Source organism: Prionailurus bengalensis, chromosome C2 (genome assembly GCF_016509475.1).
Source record: "Prionailurus bengalensis isolate Pbe53 chromosome C2, Fcat_Pben_1.1_paternal_pri, whole genome shotgun sequence".
In the NCBI taxonomy this organism is placed as follows: Eukaryota; Metazoa; Chordata; class Mammalia; order Carnivora; family Felidae; genus Prionailurus; species Prionailurus bengalensis.
The window spans coordinates 11,759,380-11,783,121 of NC_057350.1; the positions used below are offsets into that span (position 1 = coordinate 11,759,380).

At 40.6% G+C, this 23,742-nt stretch overlaps 2 protein-coding genes across 8 annotated transcripts in view; one reads left to right on the forward strand and one right to left on the reverse strand.

Moving 5' to 3' along the window:
- The window catches only part of SON (SON DNA and RNA binding protein), a 33,048-nt gene extending 11,150 nt beyond the window's left edge, over nt 1–21,898 (reverse strand). For 3 of the 5 annotated variants that reach the window (XM_043593685.1, XM_043593686.1, XM_043593687.1), the window contains exons 1-6: nt 21,766–21,898; nt 18,567–18,733; nt 10,584–16,529; nt 8,577–8,737; nt 6,495–6,641; nt 6,129–6,317 (exon numbers count right to left, since the gene is read on the reverse strand). In XM_043593685.1, the coding sequence (XP_043449620.1) occupies nt 6,129–6,317; nt 6,495–6,641; nt 8,577–8,737; nt 10,584–16,529; nt 18,567–18,733; nt 21,766–21,842 (6,687 nt within the window). In that variant the 5' untranslated portion in view covers nt 21,843–21,898. Of the gene's footprint in view, nt 1–5,207; nt 6,022–6,128; nt 6,318–6,494; nt 6,642–6,807; nt 8,348–8,576; nt 8,738–10,583; nt 16,530–18,566; nt 18,734–21,765 lie in introns of those variants that run through there. The other 2 variants (XM_043593688.1, XM_043593689.1) reach the window with 2 other exon arrangements.
- GART (phosphoribosylglycinamide formyltransferase, phosphoribosylglycinamide synthetase, phosphoribosylaminoimidazole synthetase) overlaps nt 21,416–23,742 on the forward strand; it is a 29,080-nt gene continuing 26,753 nt past the window's right edge. Inside the window, exon 1 of one of the 3 annotated variants that reach the window (XM_043593693.1) lies at nt 21,416–21,491. The gene's annotated coding sequence lies outside the window, so the exon portion shown is untranslated. Of the gene's footprint in view, nt 21,492–22,860; nt 22,984–23,742 lie in introns of those variants that run through there. The other 2 variants (XM_043593692.1, XM_043593691.1) reach the window with 2 other exon arrangements.

Sequence of the window (23,742 nt, forward strand, 5' to 3'; positions counted from 1 at the left end):
TTGTTCTGATGTTAAGAGCTCATGTTGACTTGTATCATCATCAATTCTTATTACTTATTTTTCTTCTAACACAACCCATTAATATTTCCTAGTGATTTCACCCAAGAAAATTCATTTTTGGAAAATATTTGACATGAAAAGGTTTTCCTATATTCATATACAAAACATGATTAGAGGTACTGCATGGATATTACAAATATAAGGAAGTCAGTAATATAAATTAACAGCTAAGGATTTTTCTTAAAGCTAAGGGCTACCTGTAATTTAACTATGTACTACATATGAAATACTTCTTATAAAATAAAGACCTATATAGAAGGGTGTATGACTCTAAGAGAATAATTCTACCTTACGCATAAGGATATAAGAGAATAATTCTACCTCACGCATAAGGATTACTAGTCCCCCTTTTTCTACCTTCAGAACCCCTTATTATTCCATCATTCTTCGTTATCTTGCTGAGTCATCTCATAATACTCCCCCAGCAAAATTAATTTTTTTCTTCCACATAGATTCTTATGTATTGCCTTCTTAAAACGAAAGCAAAGCTAAATTCATTCTGTAATTGTTAAGACTGTTTACAGATCCCATGAAAGATCTTAACTGTCAACGTAGTAAATTATCCACACTAATTAGAATATGTCTGGGGCCTATAAAAAATAATCTAAGCAGTCACAATTAAACACTAAAACTCTAGGGGTCTTCACTTGTCACTTTTTTGATAATTCTGATCAACTGCTGGGACTTTAAATAAATGGGAACCCAAATACTTCAGGCCAAAATTTACATTCCTTTGGCCCACCTTATGTGTTTCCTAAAACTGTCAGGTAGGATTACTGATGCAATTTGAAAGCCCAGCAAATATACCTCAAGTACTGTTCATTAACCTTGTCCAAATTACTTTGGGTAGCAGTCTGTAAATCTGAGGATGTTTAGGTATAAATAACAGGTTTTTATTCTGAAAAAGTCTAAGCTTAGAGGTGATAATGTGGAAAATCGATCTACTGACTACTTCAAGACCTGATCCCCAATTTCCAGCTATAAATTTAGCCATGAAAATGTAAAGATGGCTCTAAAAGCTCCCAACTTCTCTAGAATAAAATTCTTCCCAATTAGAAAACAAATGAATACACACCTATGATCTGAAGACCTATCTTCATATATTTTTTAAGTCTTTAAGCAGATAATCTAAATGCCTCATCATTTATCCCCAGGATGAAACTTCATTCAAATCTCAGTAACATTTTGTTACATTCACATCTCACTCTGGAAGAAATTTTAATATAGCAACCTTGATGTTTAAAATAAATTTACTTCAGATAAAATGATAACCAGTTTTTTTCCTGACTACAACTTAATTCACTCAACAGGCTTACCAAGAGAGTAATCTTACTATTCATTTTATATTCATATTTTTAAATGTGAAGAACATACTCAAAATAAAATGAACCAGGATTATCTGAACCTCTTAAGGATCCTCAAATGTCTGAATCAAAAAAGCATGTTTCCAGGTTTTCAAGGTAATTCAAGATATGTAATAATGTATAATCCCCAAAGCACTAATATTCAAGGACTAGACCAAATGTCACATATCAGTACTGAAACTCTCATTAAATATCACAGCTACCCTTTAGAACACTGGTCAGTAGTATTTTCTACAGTGACAGCTAATGAGCACTTAAAATGTGGCTAGTGCAATTAAGGAAATGATTTTTCAGTGGCTAGTGACTACTCTACTGGACTATATGGTATATGTGTGTGTACATAAACACTATACAGTGGATCATACTATGTAGTGGAGCTTCAGACCCTTAACCACCTTTCAGTGTTGCTCAGAAAGAGGAATAGGTTTAAGGTACCGAAATGATGTTAAAAAGCCCTTCTAAAAAGTAGGAAAAAATCTTAAATTTGATAGAACGCTATTATTAAGTGGTCATCAACAAGCCTCATTTGTTTCCACTGTTATACTACAAACTTTTAATCTAATGTATGAAGTCTAATTATGATACTATAATAATATTCTAAGTATTATAATTGGGGAAAATGTTTAGTTTCCTTTTCCCTAGGACTTGTTTTAAAAAGTGAAATCTACCTCGAGTATCCAATTCCAGTTCTCCTATAGTTAAAAACCTGTCCACGTTATTTCATTTCTCTACTACAGCAACACAGCAGATCACTTCTCCTATAATCCAAAAGTGTCAGAAATGAAATCATAATGTAACATGCATTTCACAGCCTAAGTTATAATCATGTCCTTTCTGTATCTTCCTCATTTAAAAACCCTTCTAAGTCAACTTCCTTACCCCTTTCGTTAACCCAGCTGTTTACATAAATATAAGTATCTCAGGGGCATTTCTTAGAAAGTCAATTAAAGGGCTAAAGAGAATTATTAGGAGGGAGTCAGATAGGGAAAATAAGCCCTATAATATGAATTGTATTACTCTCTAGTAATACCTAGACAATTACAGGTATCTTAAAACAGAGTATAAAAGGAAATGTTTAATTCAAAAAAACAATTAAAAAAAAAGCATCTGATCTGTATGTAAAATAGGACTTTAAGATACTTATTAGCAAAAATTAATAAATTACAAAGAGGTTCATATAGAAAAGAAAATGACAACTATAAAAACAAAAGCCACACAAAATACAGAATACCTCAGTTGTCATGGGTTTGGTTTTAAAATGTGAATTACGAATCTTTTATTACACCATATGGAATTCTCTAACGTAACTCCTATACATTTAATCTGAATAAACTAGAATAAGAAAAACAAGTAACCTATTAAGTTGTTCAAAGAAATTCAATGTTAATCACCCAGGAGAATCTAAGGAAAAAAGAATGAATAGCAAGGCTGTATTTAACCATTCTAGCACTGCCAGGACCCATGTATTTAATTTTCAATTAAAATTTACATCTTACCCCAAGAACTTAACTTTCCTAAAGTATAAATTTGGAACTTCTATACTTGAAGAACTTCTATACTTCCACCGGGAAGTGGAAATATTTTTTAATAAAACAAACCAAGCACACTGAGACAAGAATCATCTTAACATGTAAGCAATTACTAGACCTTAATGGAGAGCTACCTCTGGACCTCTGATAATTTATGATTAATAGTAAACCCAAGGAAATGTTATATCAGATTACATTTAAATCTTCTACCCAATAAGCCTCTAACTTTATTAGCAAGAATTAATGCCCCCAAGGACACTTTTTTTAAATATTAGTTTTCCACCATTTTTGATTTCTCTGTTTAAGAATAAATCAAATTCACACAAATATGGTCAAAGTTCTGTAGACACTCCTTACTGAGGATGATGCTGGCTGGCTTCTGGGTAGGAAGACGATGCTATGGCAGTAAGGCACAGTCTGATGAGCTGATATTCCATAAGATACGGATTTATGTTGATCCATCCACATCTATCCACTCACGTTTATGTCAAAGAGCACTCATGTGCAAGACAATTGGTGGGGTTAAGGATTACAGCAAAGCTGAGACCAAATCTGTGATCTTTGCCTAAATGTTTTATGCTCAAAACTAAAAAACCACAAACTCCATTTATATTTATTAAAATGAAAAACACGGATAAGTTAAAAAATAAATAAATACTAATCAGTTAAAACAGTGACCATTTGAAAGAACTTTCCTTTTACTCTATAAAAGCCTTTATTTCAACCCCAGACAGGGAATCAAAAGGGTCAACGCTCCCATGTCACCATTCCACAAACATTGGTATGTAGAACGTAATCTTACAAATACATGTATTTGCAAGATACAGCTAAAGAACTAGGACTAAACGTTTTATATTGTGACCACTTCCTCTAGGTGTTTACTACTATTGTTACGTAAAAGCACAGAGACCTGAAAGCAAAATGAAACCATGGTTTTTCTCTTCTAAAATTTTGGGACTGTTTTTGCTTAAAATTAACCTGTGTATTTTTTGAGTCTGACTTAAAGAATTCGGGTATCATATAGTTGTATATATCCTCCCACAGAAGAAATCCGCTTCATTTAGTTTTCCAACCTTTTTCTTCTGCTTTAATGAAAGACTGCTTAATATAAAATTTGAATACCCAACTTCTCCCCCTGGGATTTCTTTGGAATTCCCCCCAACTTTTAATTAAAACTGACAACTACTTTTGATGACTGATAAGGCTAAGGCATCACAGGGTCAGTGTTAAGACTGAAAATGGCAGAGTACTGAGAATTTCAAACATATATATACAGACACGTATAGATAAAGTTTCAATAAAAAAGAAATACTCATCAGGATTCACTAAGCACTTTCTGCATGTTCAACTGTGGTTAGAATACTTATGATCACTTCTCAGGAAAATCCCTTGGAACTTTTCAATTATTTACAGGGCTTTACTCAGCTGAAAAATTTTTCTCACATAATCTCCGTATGTTTTCCAACTCTATTACATGCTTAATCTGCAAATTGCTAAAAGCATATGTATCAGAATTTCTAAATCAGTCTGTACTGGCCCTCTTACCATGATTTATATTCAGCCTACTACAAGATTTAAGTCAACTGCAGATGTCAGTTAACCTTTCCCTCTTGAGATGTGCAGGTAGTCTAATCTGGGGATTAGCAACTGAGCTACTGAACTGGTTTCACTAAAATATTGTCTAAATCAGCTATCTCTTCCCCACTGGTGAGAGTATAACTTGCTTCAACTACTGAATCCCACATAAATACAAATCATCACTGGTGACCATAAATTGCATTGGTTAATTAGCGTGTCCAGCTTCATTGTATAGAACTTGCTCTCTCTTAAAATGCCGATCAAAAAAGCACAATAAAAAATGTCACCTGTGAATAGCTCAGGGGAAAAAAAATACTATCAAAAGAATTCTGATTTGGGTTCTGTTCACTTTCTGATTTTATAAACAACAGGATTTATTTGTAATAATGGAGGTGTTTAGTGGAAGACGATATGGCCAATGCAAGGAGCCTGAGGTGGAGAGAACAGGTCTCTCTGACCTACATATCCCAGAACTGCAAGAAAAGGAAGTGGGGAAGAAGTCCCACGTTGTAAGGGCATCAGATTATCTAGTCCAGTCCTTGGACAAACGTCTGGGCTTTGGAACCAAGGGCAAGAGGTGATAACTAATCTATAGTATCATTTAAAACTCCCACCCACCCTAGTAAGTCTCCACCCTCCCAGATCCCCCAAGCGTGATTTTGCACAACAAGTTAAATAAAAGTAAACTGTTTATTAAAAGATACAGCAAAGGTACAGATACAGAGATACATACAAAGATACAGATATATATATATATATATTTACATATATATACAATCTTGCTGTTTTCATGTGCACTATATTTAGCAGCACATTATTTAATCAGTCAGCATTTTAATGGGGTTGTTTTGACACTTGGTGTTATTACTGCGTCATTTTGACAAGATACAACTATAGCCTCATGGAAATTTCAAGGTGTGAATTCCACTTCTCCAACTTTTAATAGTAGCAAAGAGGGGAAGGAGAAGGGAAATGGAGTACCAAGGCTGAGCATTAGGTTAAACACAAGAATTCCAAAGGGCCAAGGTAGCACAGGGAAGGGAAAATGATTAAAATTAAAGGCTATCTGACAACCCAAAAAAATAGTAAGAGAAACCATTATTTAAGGGCAATGGGCTATGTTATATATCCAAGATGCTCACACATCAGCCTACAGTGACCTTTTCCAATCCAGTTCTTGTGTTGAACCTGAGGATCTGCCTCTCTCTGCTCAATCCCTCCACCCAGTAAATTTGCTACCACCAAAATCTAGAGCTATAGAGCCTCGAAGCAAAACGGGAAGCTAAATAGTTGTACCTTGGGCTACCTTCCCATAAGTGCAAGGAGGGCCCAATGTTGGGTAGGGATGTGATAACACTGTTCTCTGCAATTCGATGCTTTTCACTTTGTGGCTTGGTTCCACAAAGTGAATTGCATCGAGTTACTGTCAAATGAGAAGCTGCGGGTTGTTTCATCTGTCGTCTAACCCGGCCCTGCCGTTTAACCCGGCCCTAAGAAGAGTGAAACAGAAGCCAAATCAGATATAAAGTAACAATAAAATGGGAGATTCAGGTATTAAAAACAAAAAACAAAAAAACACAATATTCCTCTTACTTACCTCAGAGGGCAAATTGCTGCTGAAAACATTATCATCATCTTTGTTCTCTTCACCATTTTTCTCTACAGGAACCCACTCTCCATAAACACTATCTGCTTCTTTTTTTCGATGTTGAGATCCAGATGACACAGGAAACTCTTTTGTTAATGTTACCTGGCTTTTTGGTGGAGTTGGTTTTGCTGCAGCAATCTAAAACATAATGTGTTTCCTTAATTAACACTTAAGAGGTTTTTCAACATAATCTGAAAATAACTGTTCACTATTTCTCACAGTATTTAATAAAACATTAAAACAATTTAATTCCGTTTGAGTTTTATTTAAATAGTCCCTATGCTATTTCATCAAACCATAAACACTAATACTCACATTCAGATTGAAAAAAATGGGTTTGGGTTCACTGAGTTTAAAGGGATGATGATAAAAAGGAGGTTCTTCTTCCTCTTCATCCGAAACATGAGGCTTATTCACTATTACATCATCATCTTCTTTACTCTGTGCGATCTGTTTGCATTTCTTAAAAAATAAAAACAAAAGATAAATCTTACACTTTATGTGGAACATGTAGTTTTTTTAAAAAATCAAAAAACACATAAAATCAACTTTCAGAAATAAAACAAGATAAACAGGTTGTAGGTAAGTAGCTTAGCTTATTGGCTATTATTTAAACACACTCTAGCTGTTCAGTCAGTCAACAACATTTATTGAGCACCTACTATGTGCAGAGCACTGTACTGGGCACTGTCCAGGGAATACAAAAAAAAAAAAAAAAAAAAAAAAAAAAAAGTAGAAGACATGGTCCCTGCTCCCAAGGAGCTTACAATCTAGTTCAAGAAACAGAATTACATACACATGAAATAATTGAGGAACGCTTTTACAGAGCAACACAATTAACAAGTGCAAAATGATATAATACAAATGGAATACATAAGTGCTGAAAGAATAAAAGCTTAAGAGAAAACAGAATCAGGCAGAATTTGATAACCAAGGGCTATTCCTTGAAGAGTTCTAAGCCAGATTTTCATAGTTAAAGAACAAGGACTGGCAGGAAAAGAAAAAAGAGTCATCATAGTTAGATGGTGGTAAAAAGGTGAGAAACTTGTATTAGAAGGAACAAGAGGGCTGAAAACGAGGCTTAAAAACATACAGGGAAACACTAAGTGTTCACAAGGTTTTAGAGAAGGAGCTTAGATTTGATGAGCAAGTAATAGAAGCCTTCACTAAGTCCTTAAATTAAAAAAAAAGTTGTAATTCATATTTCAATAAATCTAAGTGAGGAAACATTAAGAAACTATATGAACCCCCAAATGCATGGCAAAATAAAAACTTTGAAACATGTACAATTGGGCTAGATGGTCATGTGTCTCTCCATAAGTGTTTTGTAGGTTGAGTCTCTAAAGGAACAAAACTCAAGAATGGAAAATAAGGCATGATGGAGAGGGTGTTAACTGATGAAGTCTGACACATAAAGCAAAGTCAATTCCTTCCTGAGAAGCTAAGGAATAGACTCCATTACCTGGCTTTATAAAAAGGTCAGAGTAAATTTGGGTGGACTTGTCTATACAAGCAGAATTTGTCACATCCATTATCAATTGAAAATGTTACAATAGGATAAAAAGCTCAATTGGCCAAAAAACACAGAGTATACCAAGCCTGTAACCAAGGGGAACAGAATATATTAACAGTGGCAGGCTGGCATAAGGCTAGCCAATAACAAGTTTCAATATATGAAACAGTGTGGTATTTCTGGATCCTAGCAGCAGTATTTCAGCGTCCTCCCAAAAAAAAAAATAATAATAAAAATAATATTAACAAAACAAAGCCAAAAAAAGCCTCAATTGAAAAGATCAAATTCTTAAAAACAGAAACAAGTGTGTCTAAAATATATGTTACTGCCAAAACCCGAACCGCAGGAAGAACTGATAATGGCCGGCCATTATCACCAATGGCTGGTACCAAACAGCCAAAACCCGAAATGTTGATGCGTAAGAAGTTCCTTTCAGGCAATGGCCAGCTATTCTCATTAATTTCCAAGCTCCGGTGGCAAAAGATCATTTCTGAAGATTGTCTGTGTCTTTGCGTATATGCAGTACACTCGTGGCGATCAGTGAACACGTCGTGAATGGAAACGAAACTGTAGGCGAGCTTCTGCGTGTTGCTCACTCAACACCTCCTCCATTCAAACGAACCGTCCCACTCCTCAGTCAGTTTGGCTTCTAAAACTGGAAAGCAAAAGTAATGGGAAGTAACTTTTAGCTAGCGGAGCTTAGCCATCCCGGATAATGGCCTGCTAAACAGAGCTTCTGCCGCTGCCACATCTGTATTTCGGGTTTTGGCCACTCGGTGCCAGCCATTATCAGTTCAGCCCACAATTCGGGTTTTGGCACGCTCCAGAGTCAACATCACTGAAATAATCCACTTAAGAATGTAAACAAATTCTGTCTAGCTTACCTCAGTTAGTTCTTCTATGGTAGCTCCTCCTGACTTTTTAGCAACTTTCTCTTCTATTGTAGGTGGAGGTGCAGGCTTTAGGTTTGGCGGTAAAGGAACACCAGCCTTAGCACACATGGCAGCTGCATTAGCTTTGGCTATTTCAAGTAATTGAGCCTTGTCTGAAAGAGGAAAAATATAAGCAGTTTTCCCATAAGACTAATAAACACATTTTGTTCTATCTAAAATCTTATACACTAACAAAATTAAAGGCATCAATTTTCTGCCCTAACATACAGTTGTGATCAAATCACTCTTCAGGTCAGTTTTTAAGCAAATGCCCCGATTAAGTCCACGTTTGGCTTCCCATTCACACACTACACACAATAGCTAAATTACAGAACCCTGCCAGACACTCTAAGACACACACATACACCTGCACAGCCCTCTTTGTTTTCCAAAAGTATCATGCCCTTAAAATTACTTTCCTTCTAATATGACATTTTAAATCACTCTTTAAGCCCAAATTCAACCTCTTCTAACAAGCCAGAATTTAACACTCCTCTTCAGTGTGCTCAAAAGTGTCCTAACTATACAAGTAATCATCACATTCTGCTTTCTGGCAGGTTACTACTTGGTAAAACAGACATACATGCATTTTATCCACATCTCCTCTACTAACTTGTAATCACTTCAAAGATGTAATTCTGTAAATAAAAATTAAAAAAAAAAAAAAAAAAAGAACTCGGGGCGCCTGGGTTGGTTAAGCATCCAACTCTGGATTTTGGCTCAGGTCATGATACCAGCATCATGGGATTGAGCCCAGTGTCAGGCTCTGAGCATGGAGCCTATTTGAGATTCTCTCTCCCACTTGTGCGGGTGCACTCTCTCTCCCTCTCTAAATTAAAAAAAAAAAAAAACAAAAAACCAACAACCCAACTTTTGCTTAACTGAATGAATTTTCCCTTACTGTTCAGGTCTTTTTCTTTAGACAACCCTGACCTGGAAATGTCAAATCTACTGACACAATGATAAATTATCCATTATTGCAGGTAGTCATGCACTATCCATCCACTTTTAATCATCCCTGCACACTTGTTAAATCAAAGGGAACTAGAGCACTCTATTTTAAAAGGCAGATTATTAAAATACTAAAGTCAATCTAATAAACTTAAAACCTTATTTTGCTATTATCACCAACCCAGATAAAAAAGAACTCCCCACCGTGCAAAATTCCCTACTCACTTCCATTACCCGTTATACCAACCAGAGTTACCTTTGCACACATTTAACAGCCCTGTGTTGCCATTTTCAATCATGGAACTTATTTAAAAAAAAAACACACACTGTAATTTCAGGCTTGTGTTCAAGGATCTATGTTGGCATACATGCAGTAAAACAAGCTCAGCGTATACCAGCCTTATCTTTAACTAGACTTCTACTTTCCATTTTCAGTTACAGGAAATAGTTCAAACTTCAAGTATGTAAAAACATTCAAGTATGTAAACACCTTGGTTCTAATACACTCCAAAGCACATCTTTTTAACTCTAATTACTAATTTACTTATCCCTAAGTTTTCTAAAACCCATAATCTAATTACAGTTGACCCTTGAACAAGAGGGGTTAAAGGCACTGATACCGTCATACTTGAAAATGGCATGTACTTTTGACTCCCCCAAAACTTAACTACGGATAGTACACCACTGACTGGAAGCCTTACTAATAACATAAACAGCTAACTAACATATGTTTTGCATATGTATTACATGCTGTCTGCTACAAAAAACATTAAGAAAACCATTAGGGAAAACACGTTTACAATACTAATACTTTATCAAAAAATTCACGTATAAGTGGACCCATCCAGTTCAAACCCATGTTGCCCAAGAGCCACCTATATAGAAATTTAAAGATAGAAATATTTACCTAAGCCAATAACCCAAAATATTCCATTTGACTCAAAGATCAGAAAAAATGGATTTTTATCATCCTCTATTACAATGCCAATAAATTTTAAAATTACTTACTCAAATCCGTCAGACGTTTAGGTGATCTGCCTCTCTCAGAAGACCTGGATCGTTTACGACGAATGGGAGATCTGCTAAACCTTCTTCTCAAAGGTGTTCGTGATCTCCTTAATCTTACTGGTGAGATACTAAAGCTTCGTCTCCTTACCACAGACCTTGATCTTCTCCGGCGGCTTGGGGTGCGGCTGCGGCGGCTAGGGGTGCGGCTGCGGCGGCTTGGGGTACGGCTGCGGCGGCTTGGGGTGCGGCTGCGGCGGCTTGGGGTGCGGCTGCGGCGGCTTGGGGTGCGGCTGCGGCGGCTTGGGGAAATACTAAAGCTCCTCCTCCCCACAGATCTAGATCTTCTTCGCCGACTAGGAGTGTGACTCCGACTCCGACGACTTGGGGTGCGACTCCGAGCTCTAACTGTTTTCCGGTTATCCCTGGAACTTGATCTCTTTCTTTTTCTTTCCCTAGACTTAGACCTGTGCTTTGGAGATCTTTTACGCTTCTCTTTTGATACAGATCGCCTTCCTCTGGACTTTGACCTTGACCTGCTGCTCCTCCTCCTGCGTCTTGAACGTGACCTTGAACGTGTCTGAGAGCGATGAGACTTAGATTTGGATGATCTCTTCCTTGCCCTAGAACGAGATTCACTGGTACGCTTGCGTGATTTATGCTCAGAAGACTTGGAACGCTTACTTCGAGATCTTAATGAGGAGTCTCTTTTCTTTTCTTTCTCACCTTTGTCCCGGTTCTTGTTTTTCTTACTTTTCTCATGTGTGTCCTTAACTTTTACAAAAATCTCATAATCATCTTTTTCCTCTGAAGAGGACTCTGAAGCTCTTTCTGGTATACTGATTACGACTGGACTGGCAGCAGATTTGTCACGTTCAACCTCACTTGCAAGTAAAGGTCCTTCAATACCAGCTCTAAGGCTTGTAAGACGTTCCATGTCCTTAGGAAGTAATGGTCTCACTAAATCTGCTTCATTAATATCATCAATATTGGCAGAAAATCCTGAATCAGAGAGTATCTCTTTAGTAGGGAGAGGTACTTCTTTATCTTCTCCACTACTTTCTTTAGGGCTGAGAGCAACTGCTAATGTCTGGTCACACTCTTTTATAGGTAATGGTCCTTCTGCATCCTTACTAATAAAGTTATTAGATGGTAAATCGAGATGAATGTCTTTAGCAGGCAAAGGTCCCTCTATGTCAGCTTCACTACCACCACTGGGACTAGTGGAAATTATCATGTCGTGTTCAGTATCTTGAGTGGTTAAAGACACTTCAACATCATATTTACTAACTGAAGTGACAGCAGATGCTGTAGCAAATTCAATACCCTTACTGGTTCCCACTGCATCAGGTTCAAGAGCAAAGGGACCAGCAGAAGATAGAGTTCCTCCATCAGCTTCGCTAACACTAGAGCATGTATCCAATACTGTGCATTGTTTAGTCTCACCGATGGATAAAATATTCCCTTCACCAATTTCACCAACAGCACCAGTGGCGGCAGCAGACACTGTGTCATGTTCCATCCCTTTAGCAACTAAGTGATTATTTATGTTAAGGTCTATATTTGTACCATGATCACTTTCATAAGGGTCATTCTTCAGGTGTCCTTCAGCATGCGGCTCTTCATCTGAATGCATGGGAATCTCCTGCATGCCAATCTCTGGAGTAAGAATTTGATCACCAGATAGTAAATTCACTCCTTTTATAACATCAGACTCCAGTATCATTGGTGTAGACTCTGCAACTATCTCAGTCGGTATTATTTGGGTCTGTTCTGAGACAGTGATAGCAGGCTCTGAAATTATCACAGTGGATTCTTGCACTGAAACAGATGGTTCTGAAACAACTGCATTAGCCTGAGGGACTGACACTGCTGGTTCCAGGACAGGCACACTAGGCTCCAGGGCAGAAACAACTGGCACAGAAATGGTAACATTCTCTGACTCAGCCAAGGCCACAGTCTCTGGGACAGCCTCAGCTGTGGGTGGGTCTGGAATAGCCACAGCTGTTGAGTCAGAGACCACCATAGCTGTTGGGTCCAGGATAGCCATGGCTGGGGTCTCCAAGACAGTCACAGCTGGGGGCTCTGGAACAGTCCCAGTTGGTGGCTCTGGGACAGCCACAGCTGGTAGCTCTGAGACAGCCATGGCTGGCAGCTCTAGAGCGCTCTGTGATGGCTCTGGATTAGTCGCAGCTGACTCCAGGAGGGACTGAGATACCTCTGAGGCAACATGTCCTGAAGCTTTCATGGAATCAAAAGTTTCTGCTGTCTCAGACATAACTGAAGGTTCTGATGTTAATACAGTTGGTTCAGCTGACATCATGGGAGTTTCAGATACCATGTAAGTCATTGGTCTCTCTGGAACAATTTGATGCTCTTCTGCTACTACCGCAGACTCTATGGGTGTTGATGTAACCGAAGACTCTGGCTCTAATGGTGGTTCTGGAACAGTAACAGCAGCCTCTGATGCTAACACTGAAGGATCTGATGCTGACACTGAATAATTAGCAGGCAATGTCGAAGGCTCTGAAATCTCACTTTGACTCACAGAAGGTTCAGACAGTGATACAGACTCTTCAGGAGGTAATGCTGGTACCTCTGTAGGCCAAGTATTTTCAGCTGTTAATGCTGACTGCTCAGTAGGTAATGCTGGACCCTCCGGTGGTTCCTCAGGAGGCAAAGGTGGGGTCATTGGTGGCTCCTCAGGTGGCAATGGTGGCATTGTTGGAGGCTCTTCAGGAGGCAAAGGTGGCACCATATATGCCTCCGTATATGTATCAGTATAAGAATCGGTGTAAGAATCAGCTGCCATAGACATCATTGAACGATCAGCAGTGTAAGATGACATCATAGATCGGTCAGCTGCAGAGTACGATGACATCATAGACCGGTCAGCAGCAGAGTAGGACGACATCATAGACCGGTCGGCACCCATGGACATCATAGATCGGTCAGCCATTGGGGACATCATGGAGCGCTCGTAAGCTGACATCATAGAGCGTTCATAAGCTGACATCATAGAGCGCTCAGCCATAGGGGACATCATAGAACGCTCATAAGCTGACATCATAGAGCGCTCATAGGCTGACATCATAGAGCGCTCAGCCATAGGGGACATCATAGACCGCTCATAGGACATCATAGAGCGTTCGTAAGATGACATCATGGAACGTTCTGCAGCATAGGACATCATCATAGAACGTCTAGATGCTAACATCAGGGGTCTTGGTGCTAACCTGTACGGCCTGGGGGCTATCCTATAGGACCTGGGTGCTATCCTATAGGGTCTAGGTGACATCCTGTAGGGATCAGGAGTTAGTCTGTAGGGATCATGGCCTAATCTATACGGGTCCTGCCCTAACCTGTAGGCATCATGACCTAACCTATAAGGGTCATGACCTAACCTATAGGGATCCTGAGCTAACCTGTAAGGATCCTGAGCTAACCTGTAGGGATCAGGAGATTTTGAACCCAACATAGCAGAATCTTGGGTACTAGATGCTAACATCTGGGCATCCATGGTACCAGATGCTAACATCTGAGCATCCATGGTGCCGGAGGCCAACATTTGAGAGTCCATAGTGCCTGATGCTAACATCTGAGAATCCATAGAGCTAGTAGCTAACATCTGGGAGTCCATGGTGCTGGTCGCTAACATCTGGGAATCCATAGTGCTGGTAGCTAACATCTGGGAATCCATGGAGCTGGTTGCTAACATCTGAGAGTCCATGGAACTGGTTGCTAACATCTGGGAGTCCATGGAGCTGGTTGCTAACATCTGGGAGTCCATGGAGCTGGTTGCTAACATCTGAGAGTCCATGGAGCTGGTTGCTAACATCTGGGAGTCCATGGAGCTAGTTGCTAACATCTGGGAGTCCATGGAGCTAGTTGCTAACATCTGGGAGTCCATGGTGCTAGAGGCTAACATCTGGGAATCCATGGTGTTGGACGCTAGCATCTGGGAATCCATGGTGTTGGATGCTAGCATTTGGGAGTCCATGGTGTTGGACGCTAACATATGGGTCTCCATGGTGTTAGAAGCTAACATATGGGATTCCTGGGCCATCAAGGGATCCACTCCTACTGTTACAGAAGTCTCCCCCACTAATGTAGTAGGCAGCTCCTGTGCTACCGTATTATAGGATTCCAGCGCTGTCGTCGAGGGCACCTCCAGGGACTGCGACACGGTCATCGTTGACAGCTCCGTTGTTGTCACCACAGACTGAACAGAGATCTCCAGCGCCACAGTTGCCACAGGCTGCCCAGGCAACTCTGGCGCCCCAGGCTGCCCTGGCAACTCCAGCACCCCTGTTGCCAGAGGCTGCCCCAAAAGCTCCAGGGCTCCGGCTGCCCCAGACTGCCCCGAGAACTCCAGTGCCCCCGTTGCCATGAGCTGCCCAGGCAACTCCAGTGCCCCAGTTGCCACAGGCTGCCCTGACAACTCCAGCGCCCTAGTTGCCGAAGGCAGCCCTGGCAACTCTGGCACCCCAGGCACCGAAGGCTGCCCTGGCAACTCCAGCGCTGTCGTTGCCACTGGCTGTCCTGGCAACTCCAGCACCATCGCTGCCTCAGACTGCCCCAGCAACCCTGCTGCCGTCGTCACCTCAGGCTGCCCAGGATGTTCCACCGTTGTCATCCCCACAGGCTGCTCCAACTCTGACGTCGTCACAGGTTGTTCGGCCAACTCCATTGCTACCGTTACCGCAGGCTGCCCTGGCAACTCTACTGCTGCTGTCACCGCAGGCAGCCCTGGCAACTCCTGTGCCATCACAGGTGGCTCTGGTACCTCCTGTGGTGGCTCCAACCCCACGGATGGTGCCGGAAGCCCTGGCAATTCCTGCGACAACTGTGGCACTGATGTCACAGAGGGCCCCGGCAACTCAGGCACTGCTGTCGCAGGGGGCCCTAGCAACTCAGACACTGGGGTAGAAAGGGGGCCTGGCAACTCTGGCAACGGGGTAGCAGAGGGCCCAGGTAACTCCAGCAATGGAGTCACAGGGGGCCCCTGCAACTCCGGCTTGGAGGTCGCGGGTGGCCCCGGCAACTCCACCACTGAGGCCACCGACGACTCCGGCAGCTCCAACGCTGTGGTCTTGGGCAACTCCGGCAACTCCGGCAACTCCTGTGGTCTTGTCATGGGTGAATCTGCGATCTCCGACGGTACTTCTACAGGCTGCTCTGGCAATCTGAGCACTTCAGTTGCAGATGACTCTGGAAAATCCACCGTTGTTGATGTACTCGGCTCAGGGTGCACCTCAGCAGTGATCTCGGATGATACCACAAGGGTTTCCGATGGCTCTAGCCCTTTTGCTACTGGCGGTTCTAGCATCTTTGATTGCTCTGCAGGTGTGGTATCCAAAGATTTCAGCACAGGCTTCATCTGATATTCCACAGACATTGTGACAACCGGCTCAGATGACTTTAGCACGACTGTTGTAGTGGGCACTGGTGCCATTGTAAAGGAATCCAGAATCTTTGTCATGGGTGGTTCCAGCGTGACTGCCACAGACTGCTCTGACTGCACTGAAATTACGGATGTTGATGCAACTGACAGTTCCGCAGTTTTTGTAGCTGGCTTCAGAGTTTCTAAGGTATGTGGCTCTGATACCTCCATTGATACCACAGGAGGTTCTAACACAACTGCAGGAGATTCACTGGTCTCAGAAAGGCCAAACGCTCTTACAGAATGCTCCAGTGCCATTGCGGAAGGTTCAGAATCAAACTTCAAAAACGAATCTGATTCTAAATCTATGTTCCCATCATGATGTGATTTTGCCTTTGATTCAGATTCTTCTGGCTGTCTCTTATACTTTTTTTCCTTTTCTTTCTTCTTTTTCTTCTTTTTATTTTTGTGCTTTTTATGCTTCTTTGACTTTTTGGTGGGAATTTCATCAGTAGGATCTGTTTGTACTGACACACATCTACTTTTTCTGGAGGCCTCTTTCAGGTCTGAAAGTAAGGGAAACTGATTTTAATTTGTCAAACATTCCCCAATGTAAACTCAAATATATCACATAAATGAGACTCATATTCCATATTAAAATGCCATCATATAATACTTTTTGTTAAATAAAGTTACTAAGTAAACTATTTTCTATATACCAATTACCTACAAACTTTTCCAATATTTCTTTCTACAACTAAAATCTAAAATTATCAGCAACTTAAAAATTATCAGTTTATCATAAAAACTTAAGACTTATACTGTGTTTTATTAAGCTTAAAACTTTTTTCTCCAACTCTCAAAACATGGCAAAATACTTTCAAACTACACTTACCGAAGAATATTTTGTATTACCAGTTGTTAAAATTCAAATTGCTATAAAAGATACACTCATTAAACAATTTTTACTGTTTTTTGAATCCTAACTCAATCACCACTCACTAGATGAATGGACTTGGCCAAATTACTGACACTGTCTCCTAAAGTTAGAGGACAAAGTAAGTTAAAATGCTAATACGTGCAAATGCTAATGAGTGCTTTTATGCAGTATACGAAGGGCTAAACAACTAACATAAAGCATCAACACCAAACGTGAGCTTTACTTCATCACACCCGTGTTACATTCTAATAAACACCTTTCCCCCCCAACCCTCCTCTAAAATTGCCAAAATAATCTTAATGTTTTTACTTAAAAAATAAGTCACTTAGAAAAGAAATTCTTCTACCTCTTTACATTTAACTTAAAACCGCTGCACTTTTCTGAAATAGAAAATAACTTCTTCTCTACTTTACAACCAGGTAAATTTATTCTAATACCAATATCCAATTAGATAAATTTTAGTCATCGCAGAAAAGCTAATCAGAAATCTAGACCTGGGGAGAGAGGCCTGGGTGGCTCAGTTGGTTACATGTCCAACTCTTGATTTCAGCTCAGGTTATGATCAAGCCACAAGTTGGGCTCTGCACTGGCAGCAAGGAGCCTGCTCGGGATTCTCTCTCCCCATTGCTCTCTGCCCCTCTCCTATTCGTGCTCTAGCTTGCTCCCGCTCGTTCTCTCTCTCAAAAATAAACTTAGGTGCGCCGGGGTGGCTCAGTTGGTTAGCGTCCAACTTCAGCTCAGGTCATGATCTCACAGTTCGTGGGTTCGAGCCCCGCGTTGGGCTCTGCTGACAGCTCAGAGTCTGGAGGCTGCTTCGGATTCTATGTCTCCCTCTCTCTCTGCCCCTCCCCCACTCATGCTCTAGCTCTCTCTCTCTAAAAATAAGTAAATAACCAAAAAAGATTACAGAGAAAATGAATCAATCCGTGACAAGACCTATTCTAAAACAAAATTAATTACTTTCTACTAGTTATCACGTACCTCATGCTAGTTAGCTAAATTATACTTCAAAAAAAAAAGTTGCTACAACCATAAACCTAAGTATAGCTGAAGTCTATGCTGTTTTTACCGTGTCCTATATCAAAAACAATTCAAATAAGAAACAAAACCATACCACCCGCCCATTTCTAAAACTAAATGAAGATAGTTCTTTTTGTGCTTGATCATAAGTCTTTCATTTCTAAACGTCAATTATTTTAATTTCCAAAACACTAAATACCAAAGCAATGACTCCTCTCCATCCATTGCATTTTTAGGAGGAGTAGATGCAAAAACAAGGCAATCTCTAACCTTGCGCTTTAAACTAAAACCTCCTAGGGTTGTAAAATCATTACAGATTTGGTCCAGGCTCCTGCCCCTTCCAAAGCTGACATTTACACAACTGTTCAATGAAAACCCGCTTTCAGAATCCCAGCAATGAGGCACAAGACCGAATCAAATACAGTTATAATATTCCACCAGCAAAGCAAATTAAGTATTTGCTCACGTTACAGTACAACTATATTGTCACAGAAAAATTTAAACAATGTCTTCAGTAAATAAAACTTAAAGTAAAATTTAGTAAAGTCTAATAAACACTTTTAAATACCCTGCAATAAAAAAATAATACTGTTAACTAATTAAAAACCTTAGTTTTTAAGACAGCTGATTATCCCCAGCTTACCTGGCTTGTATCGTAGTTCTGTATCTAAGACCCCAGAAAGTACTTCCTCTATCTTCTGAACTATTTCTTCATTTGGTAGGCTCCTGGCAGAGGCAGCTGCATCACCTGCCTGGTTTCCTTCATTAGGTGTATTTGTTTCACCATTGAGCTGGCCTTCATTCCTTCCACTTGACAAGAAAAGTTTTCAAAATTCATTAATACTTTTACCACACTATACAATACATTAATATTTATAACTCAGTTGATTAAAATAATCTTATACCGTTCATACATTTCACCATTTTGGGATTTCTTTCAGAGGATATTCCCCACCAACAGTGCCTCCTTCACACTACTCAAAGTTGGTACATCTTTATTTTTACACAATAACTGAGTTTTCAGAACTGTGAAAATTAAGAAAAAAATCTTTAAAAGAGGTTTCTAAGCTCCTTATAAAATAATAAAATATTCCCAGAAACCTAAACTGATTTAGATTCGGGTTAACTTGCATTTTTATCTCAGAGGAAAAAAACCTACTGATCACAATCACATAGCCAAAGAAAAATACACCACCTAACATTATGATAGAAAACTAGAGCCACAATAAAACCACACCTGTACATGGATCACAATCAGCATCAACAATATCAAGGAACAGTTACCACAGACACATTAAGTAAAAAGGGTAAAACTGTAGCCTCAGATCAGGTTTAGACTGACTAAAATTACTGAAATGCCATGAAGTTTAAAAAGAAAAATACATTTATATAGCTTTTATCCACTGTCAAGAATCCAAGTATTTTCTGGTGTTCAAAAAAACTCATGGGAAACAAGTGACATTTTATTTCACTAACAGTAAATTAATATAGATGGCTCAACATGTTTTCAATTCACAGGGCCGTAAGAATCTGGACATGAGAAGCATGTCATTTAGCTAGTCATTTTTACTATTTTTGTGTAAGTTAACAGAGTTGTTTTGAAAAATAATTTTAACACAATTTAATTTACCTACTAACAAAAACCGATCAATTATGCTTCACTCCTGATAAATGTCTACATGGTCAAAAAACAAAAAAAATCAGTAGTTAACTAAATTTAGAACACTTGGCTTTTTAATGGGTCACATAATAATTAACACTTATTGACTATTAATTAGAGTCATGGGTCTACATTCCCTAACTCATTTAATCCTAACAAAACTATGATTACCACTGTCATTCTGATTTTACAAATGAGGACAATGACCCACAGAGATGAAGCCAAACTAAAGTTCACACAGTTACTAGTAGATGAAGCTGGTATTCAAAACCAGAGCTTATACTTTCTTAACAACCATCTATACACAATAAATAACTTACTTTACTTAAACGTCAGCCCCCTTACTCAAATTGATATTTGTAAAAATACGCAGGAAAATATGGCAAATATAGCTCACTGGAATAATCAAAATTTTGCTCTCAGACTGATAATTTATTACTTATTTGACAAGAAGCTGAATATTCCCAATAATAAGTTTCTTTATCTAATATTCTTTTTAGACTTTCTGGAGCTTCTTTTACTCTTTTCCTAAGCACGTACACATAATCAAACACCTTACTACTAAGCCATGGATTTAAAAACCAAAGTATAACTAAAAAAAGATAATCATCTTTAAGTCATCAAATATTCATCTCAATTACTGAAAAGGGATGAAAATTTCAAACCATCTAAATATCCAACAATACATTCCTACAAAAGAATTCTATGAAACCATAAAAAAGGTCCCAAAAGACGACTGAGAATGGGACAAAAGACAAACTTGTTCGCGATCAGGTGAAAACACAACACAAAACAAGATCACAATTCACAAAATATGTATGTGCATCTGTACACACAGGGAAAAACAATGAAAGAACATAAAGAACATTATGCGGTTTTCCCACTTTCTAAGTTTTTATTTTTTCTAAAGTTTTTACAATAAAACACTTGTTTTTCAAATACAATAACTGATTTTTAAAAGGTATAAAAACAAGACATTATAATAAGCAAACACAACTGTCCGCTGAAACTATTAAAATTTTCAGAAAATTATATTCCTCTGGTCTTTTCTTATCATCTAAAATCACTAACACACGACACAATTTTAAACAGCGATGAAATAAGTGAGCGTATAGATTTCCTACTTAAACAAAATACCCTACAAAAAAATAATCTTAGCGATACTATATATACCGTTGCCCCAATAAACCTATGTTAATTTCAGCACTTAATTTACAACTGCGTTTTCAAATTCATGCTATTACTCTAAACTTTCAAAATATAACGAGCAAAAACACTTGAACTCGGAATACCTACGTTACATGAAGCAAAACTAAGACAACCACGTAACATCATGACCCACACCATTTTCCTCGTCGGTAAACAACTATTTCTTCGGAAATCTCTTCCCATTCAAATTTTGAAACCAAGGGTAAACTATGCAAGGTCTAACGCAACGGCAAAAGTAGCATGTTGATCATATATGTCAACTGGGGCAGAAGCAGCAACAACAAAAAAATTAAATTAGACGTCAACAGAAACCTACTTTCCAACCGAAATTGTTAGTGAAAATACTCTCCCGTCCTCACCTCGAATATTGTGTCAAAGTACCTAACATTAATTTGAGCTTTCACTTCAATTTCTAATCCATTAGGCATGCAGTCTGGTGGAAGCCACAGGACCCTAGGGCCCAAATAATCTAATTAAAGGATCCCGACCCCCAAAGTGATCTCAAGCTTGCCAATAATAAAGCGGATTTAAGATTACTCAAGAAACGGCCGTTAGAGACCCTTTCCGGTCAGAGGCACCGGCCGGCGAAATCCGCGGAGGCGGAGAGGGGGAGGGGAAACGCGGCGGCGGCGGAGGAGGAGCTGAGGCAGGAACTAGGCCCGTCCCTGGTGGACAACCAGGCCTACGAGTAGCTAAAAGGTAAGGGATGGCCAAACGGGAAAGAAAAATGAACATCACAACCCGGTTCTAGAAGAGGGAGTCTGGGGTTACCTCGGAAAAGACAAAGTTCCTCGCAGGGAAGGGAGGGAGCGGATGGGGGGGGGGAGGGCCCGGAAAATGGATCCCAGGCCCAGGCGGGGCTGTAGCGGGGCCTGAGGCGAGGAACGACGGCGTCTCTGAAGAAGGGTGCCACGGAAGGCTACACGGGGCCCTATCGGTCCCTTGGGAGCAGAAGAGTCTGGGAAGCGTTTACCTGGAAAGCTCCTGTTGAATTTCCCGGAATTTACTGACCACGAAAGACCTAAAAATCTGCTCGATGTTGGTCGCCATGGCGTCCGCTCCGTTCTCTCAACTCCTCCTCGCTAGTCCTCCAGGCTCCCAGCATGCCTCGGGAGGAGGCGCAGCGGCCAATTCCGTCTCTCGCCGTCCTGATTGGCTTCTGCGGGAGCGTCTGGACTGGCACGCTCCGCCTCTGGACCAATCAGTGAGCACGGCCTAGTTCTCCTCCGCTGTTTCTGAGCGGCTGGGGTAGAGGTGCTGACGTTTGCGCCGCGCACGACTATGTCCGCCATGTTAGTGACTGACGCAGGCGCCATTACAGGAGAAGCGTCTCTTGAGGCGGCTGTGTCAGTTTACGTTGTCAATCTCCAACAGTGTTTGGGGAGGCTTAAGAGGTTTACTAAATACTCGAGATTAAATAGCATGACAAAAGGGAGCAAGAAGGGCTACGTGCTTTGATACGGGGCCTCCGCCGTTCCCGGGTGGCGCCAAGTTGTGTTTTGGCAGGGAGATGGATCCGGAAAACCATCAATCGGCGCCCGCCCCACTGTGGTGTGAATACGAAGGACATGTTTTTACCCCCATCTTTCTCTTATGGCGTCCTCAGCCTTTTTTTTTTTTTTTTTTGGTAAAGCAGTAGGGCAGAGATCTTAGGCGACCTGCCGTTCAAAGTCTGGTGCATTCTAGTCTCGTCGGGAGTCGAGCGTGTCAGGAGGTTCTCGGCAGTAGCTAGTCAGCTCTGACTCGTTAGCAACACACAATAAGCTAATCGTGGGTCTAGCATTTTGGCGACTCTCCCCACCCCCCCACCCCCCCGCCCTCAGAGCTGTGAGGCCTCCTAAGGGGGAATGAATAGAGACGATACGTGGCCCCCGATAGTGTAATGATCCATTATAAACGCGCAAGGTCTTGGTAGCATTACTGTGGAGTAAGCTCAGGCCGCGCACTAGAGCCAGAGGGAATCACACTTGATTACCTCGCTGAGGCCACCACGGGCCGCGCTGACCAATGGGGTGGCGCGGGCCGCGGGGCGGGGCGGGGGGGGGGTGGGTAGAGGCACCCGCCGGATTCCGCTGGGCCGACTTCCGGCGCACGGCGGGCGCCCGGGCTCGGAGCGCGCGGGTGAGCGTGTAAGCGTGAGCTGCAGGACCGCCCTGTGTCGTTGCGGGAGCCCTCTCCGGTTCTAAGTAAAGTACGCCTATGCTTCGGTTTGGGAATTTACTATCAGGAATTGGATGAAACTGTAGGAACCGATTTGACTGTAGGGATTCTCGTCTTGGTTTTAAGTGCCGTGGGTGTGGGTGGGCCATGTGCGTTTCACTTCTTTTGACCGAGGTTGACGTTGGATTTTTCATATTCCCTCCCTTCTAAGAGGTCAGGGTCTTTTTTTTTTTTTTTAAATGGGTCTGTATTTTTATGCCTTTTTTTAGGTCATAAGCCTAAAATGCATATTTTTTCTTGATGCACCCCTGGTCTGTAGCAGATTTAGTCCACTTTCGTAATTGGTTTCTGCTTTATATCATTCACCGTGTCCTTCTCAGTTGGTTTACCTGACTCTCTTATTCTGGTTTTAAGCTACCCGTTTAGATGGCCGAGGCCCAAGAAAGTTAAGTTCCTCGAGGTATCCCAGCTAGTAAGGGGCAGTCTCAACCCAAACCAAAGCACTTTGCAGCCCAGGCCTCCTAACCATCCCTGGTGTGGATTCCTTCAGGCTGGATCCTAATGCAATTTCTGTGATCCGCTGTGGCAGCTAGGACAGTTTTCCTTTAGTGCCTCTCATCCAAACTAAATGGGTTTTTTTTTTTTCTCTAGAATTCAAAAAAATTTGTTTACCCCAGGTGTTTTGATACACGTGGCAAGGCTGTTTTTTGTTAAAAATAGCTTTTGTCTGAGACAATAGCGACTTTTCTCTTCCTCAAATTTTAAGTAATCATCATCTCAACTGTGAAGA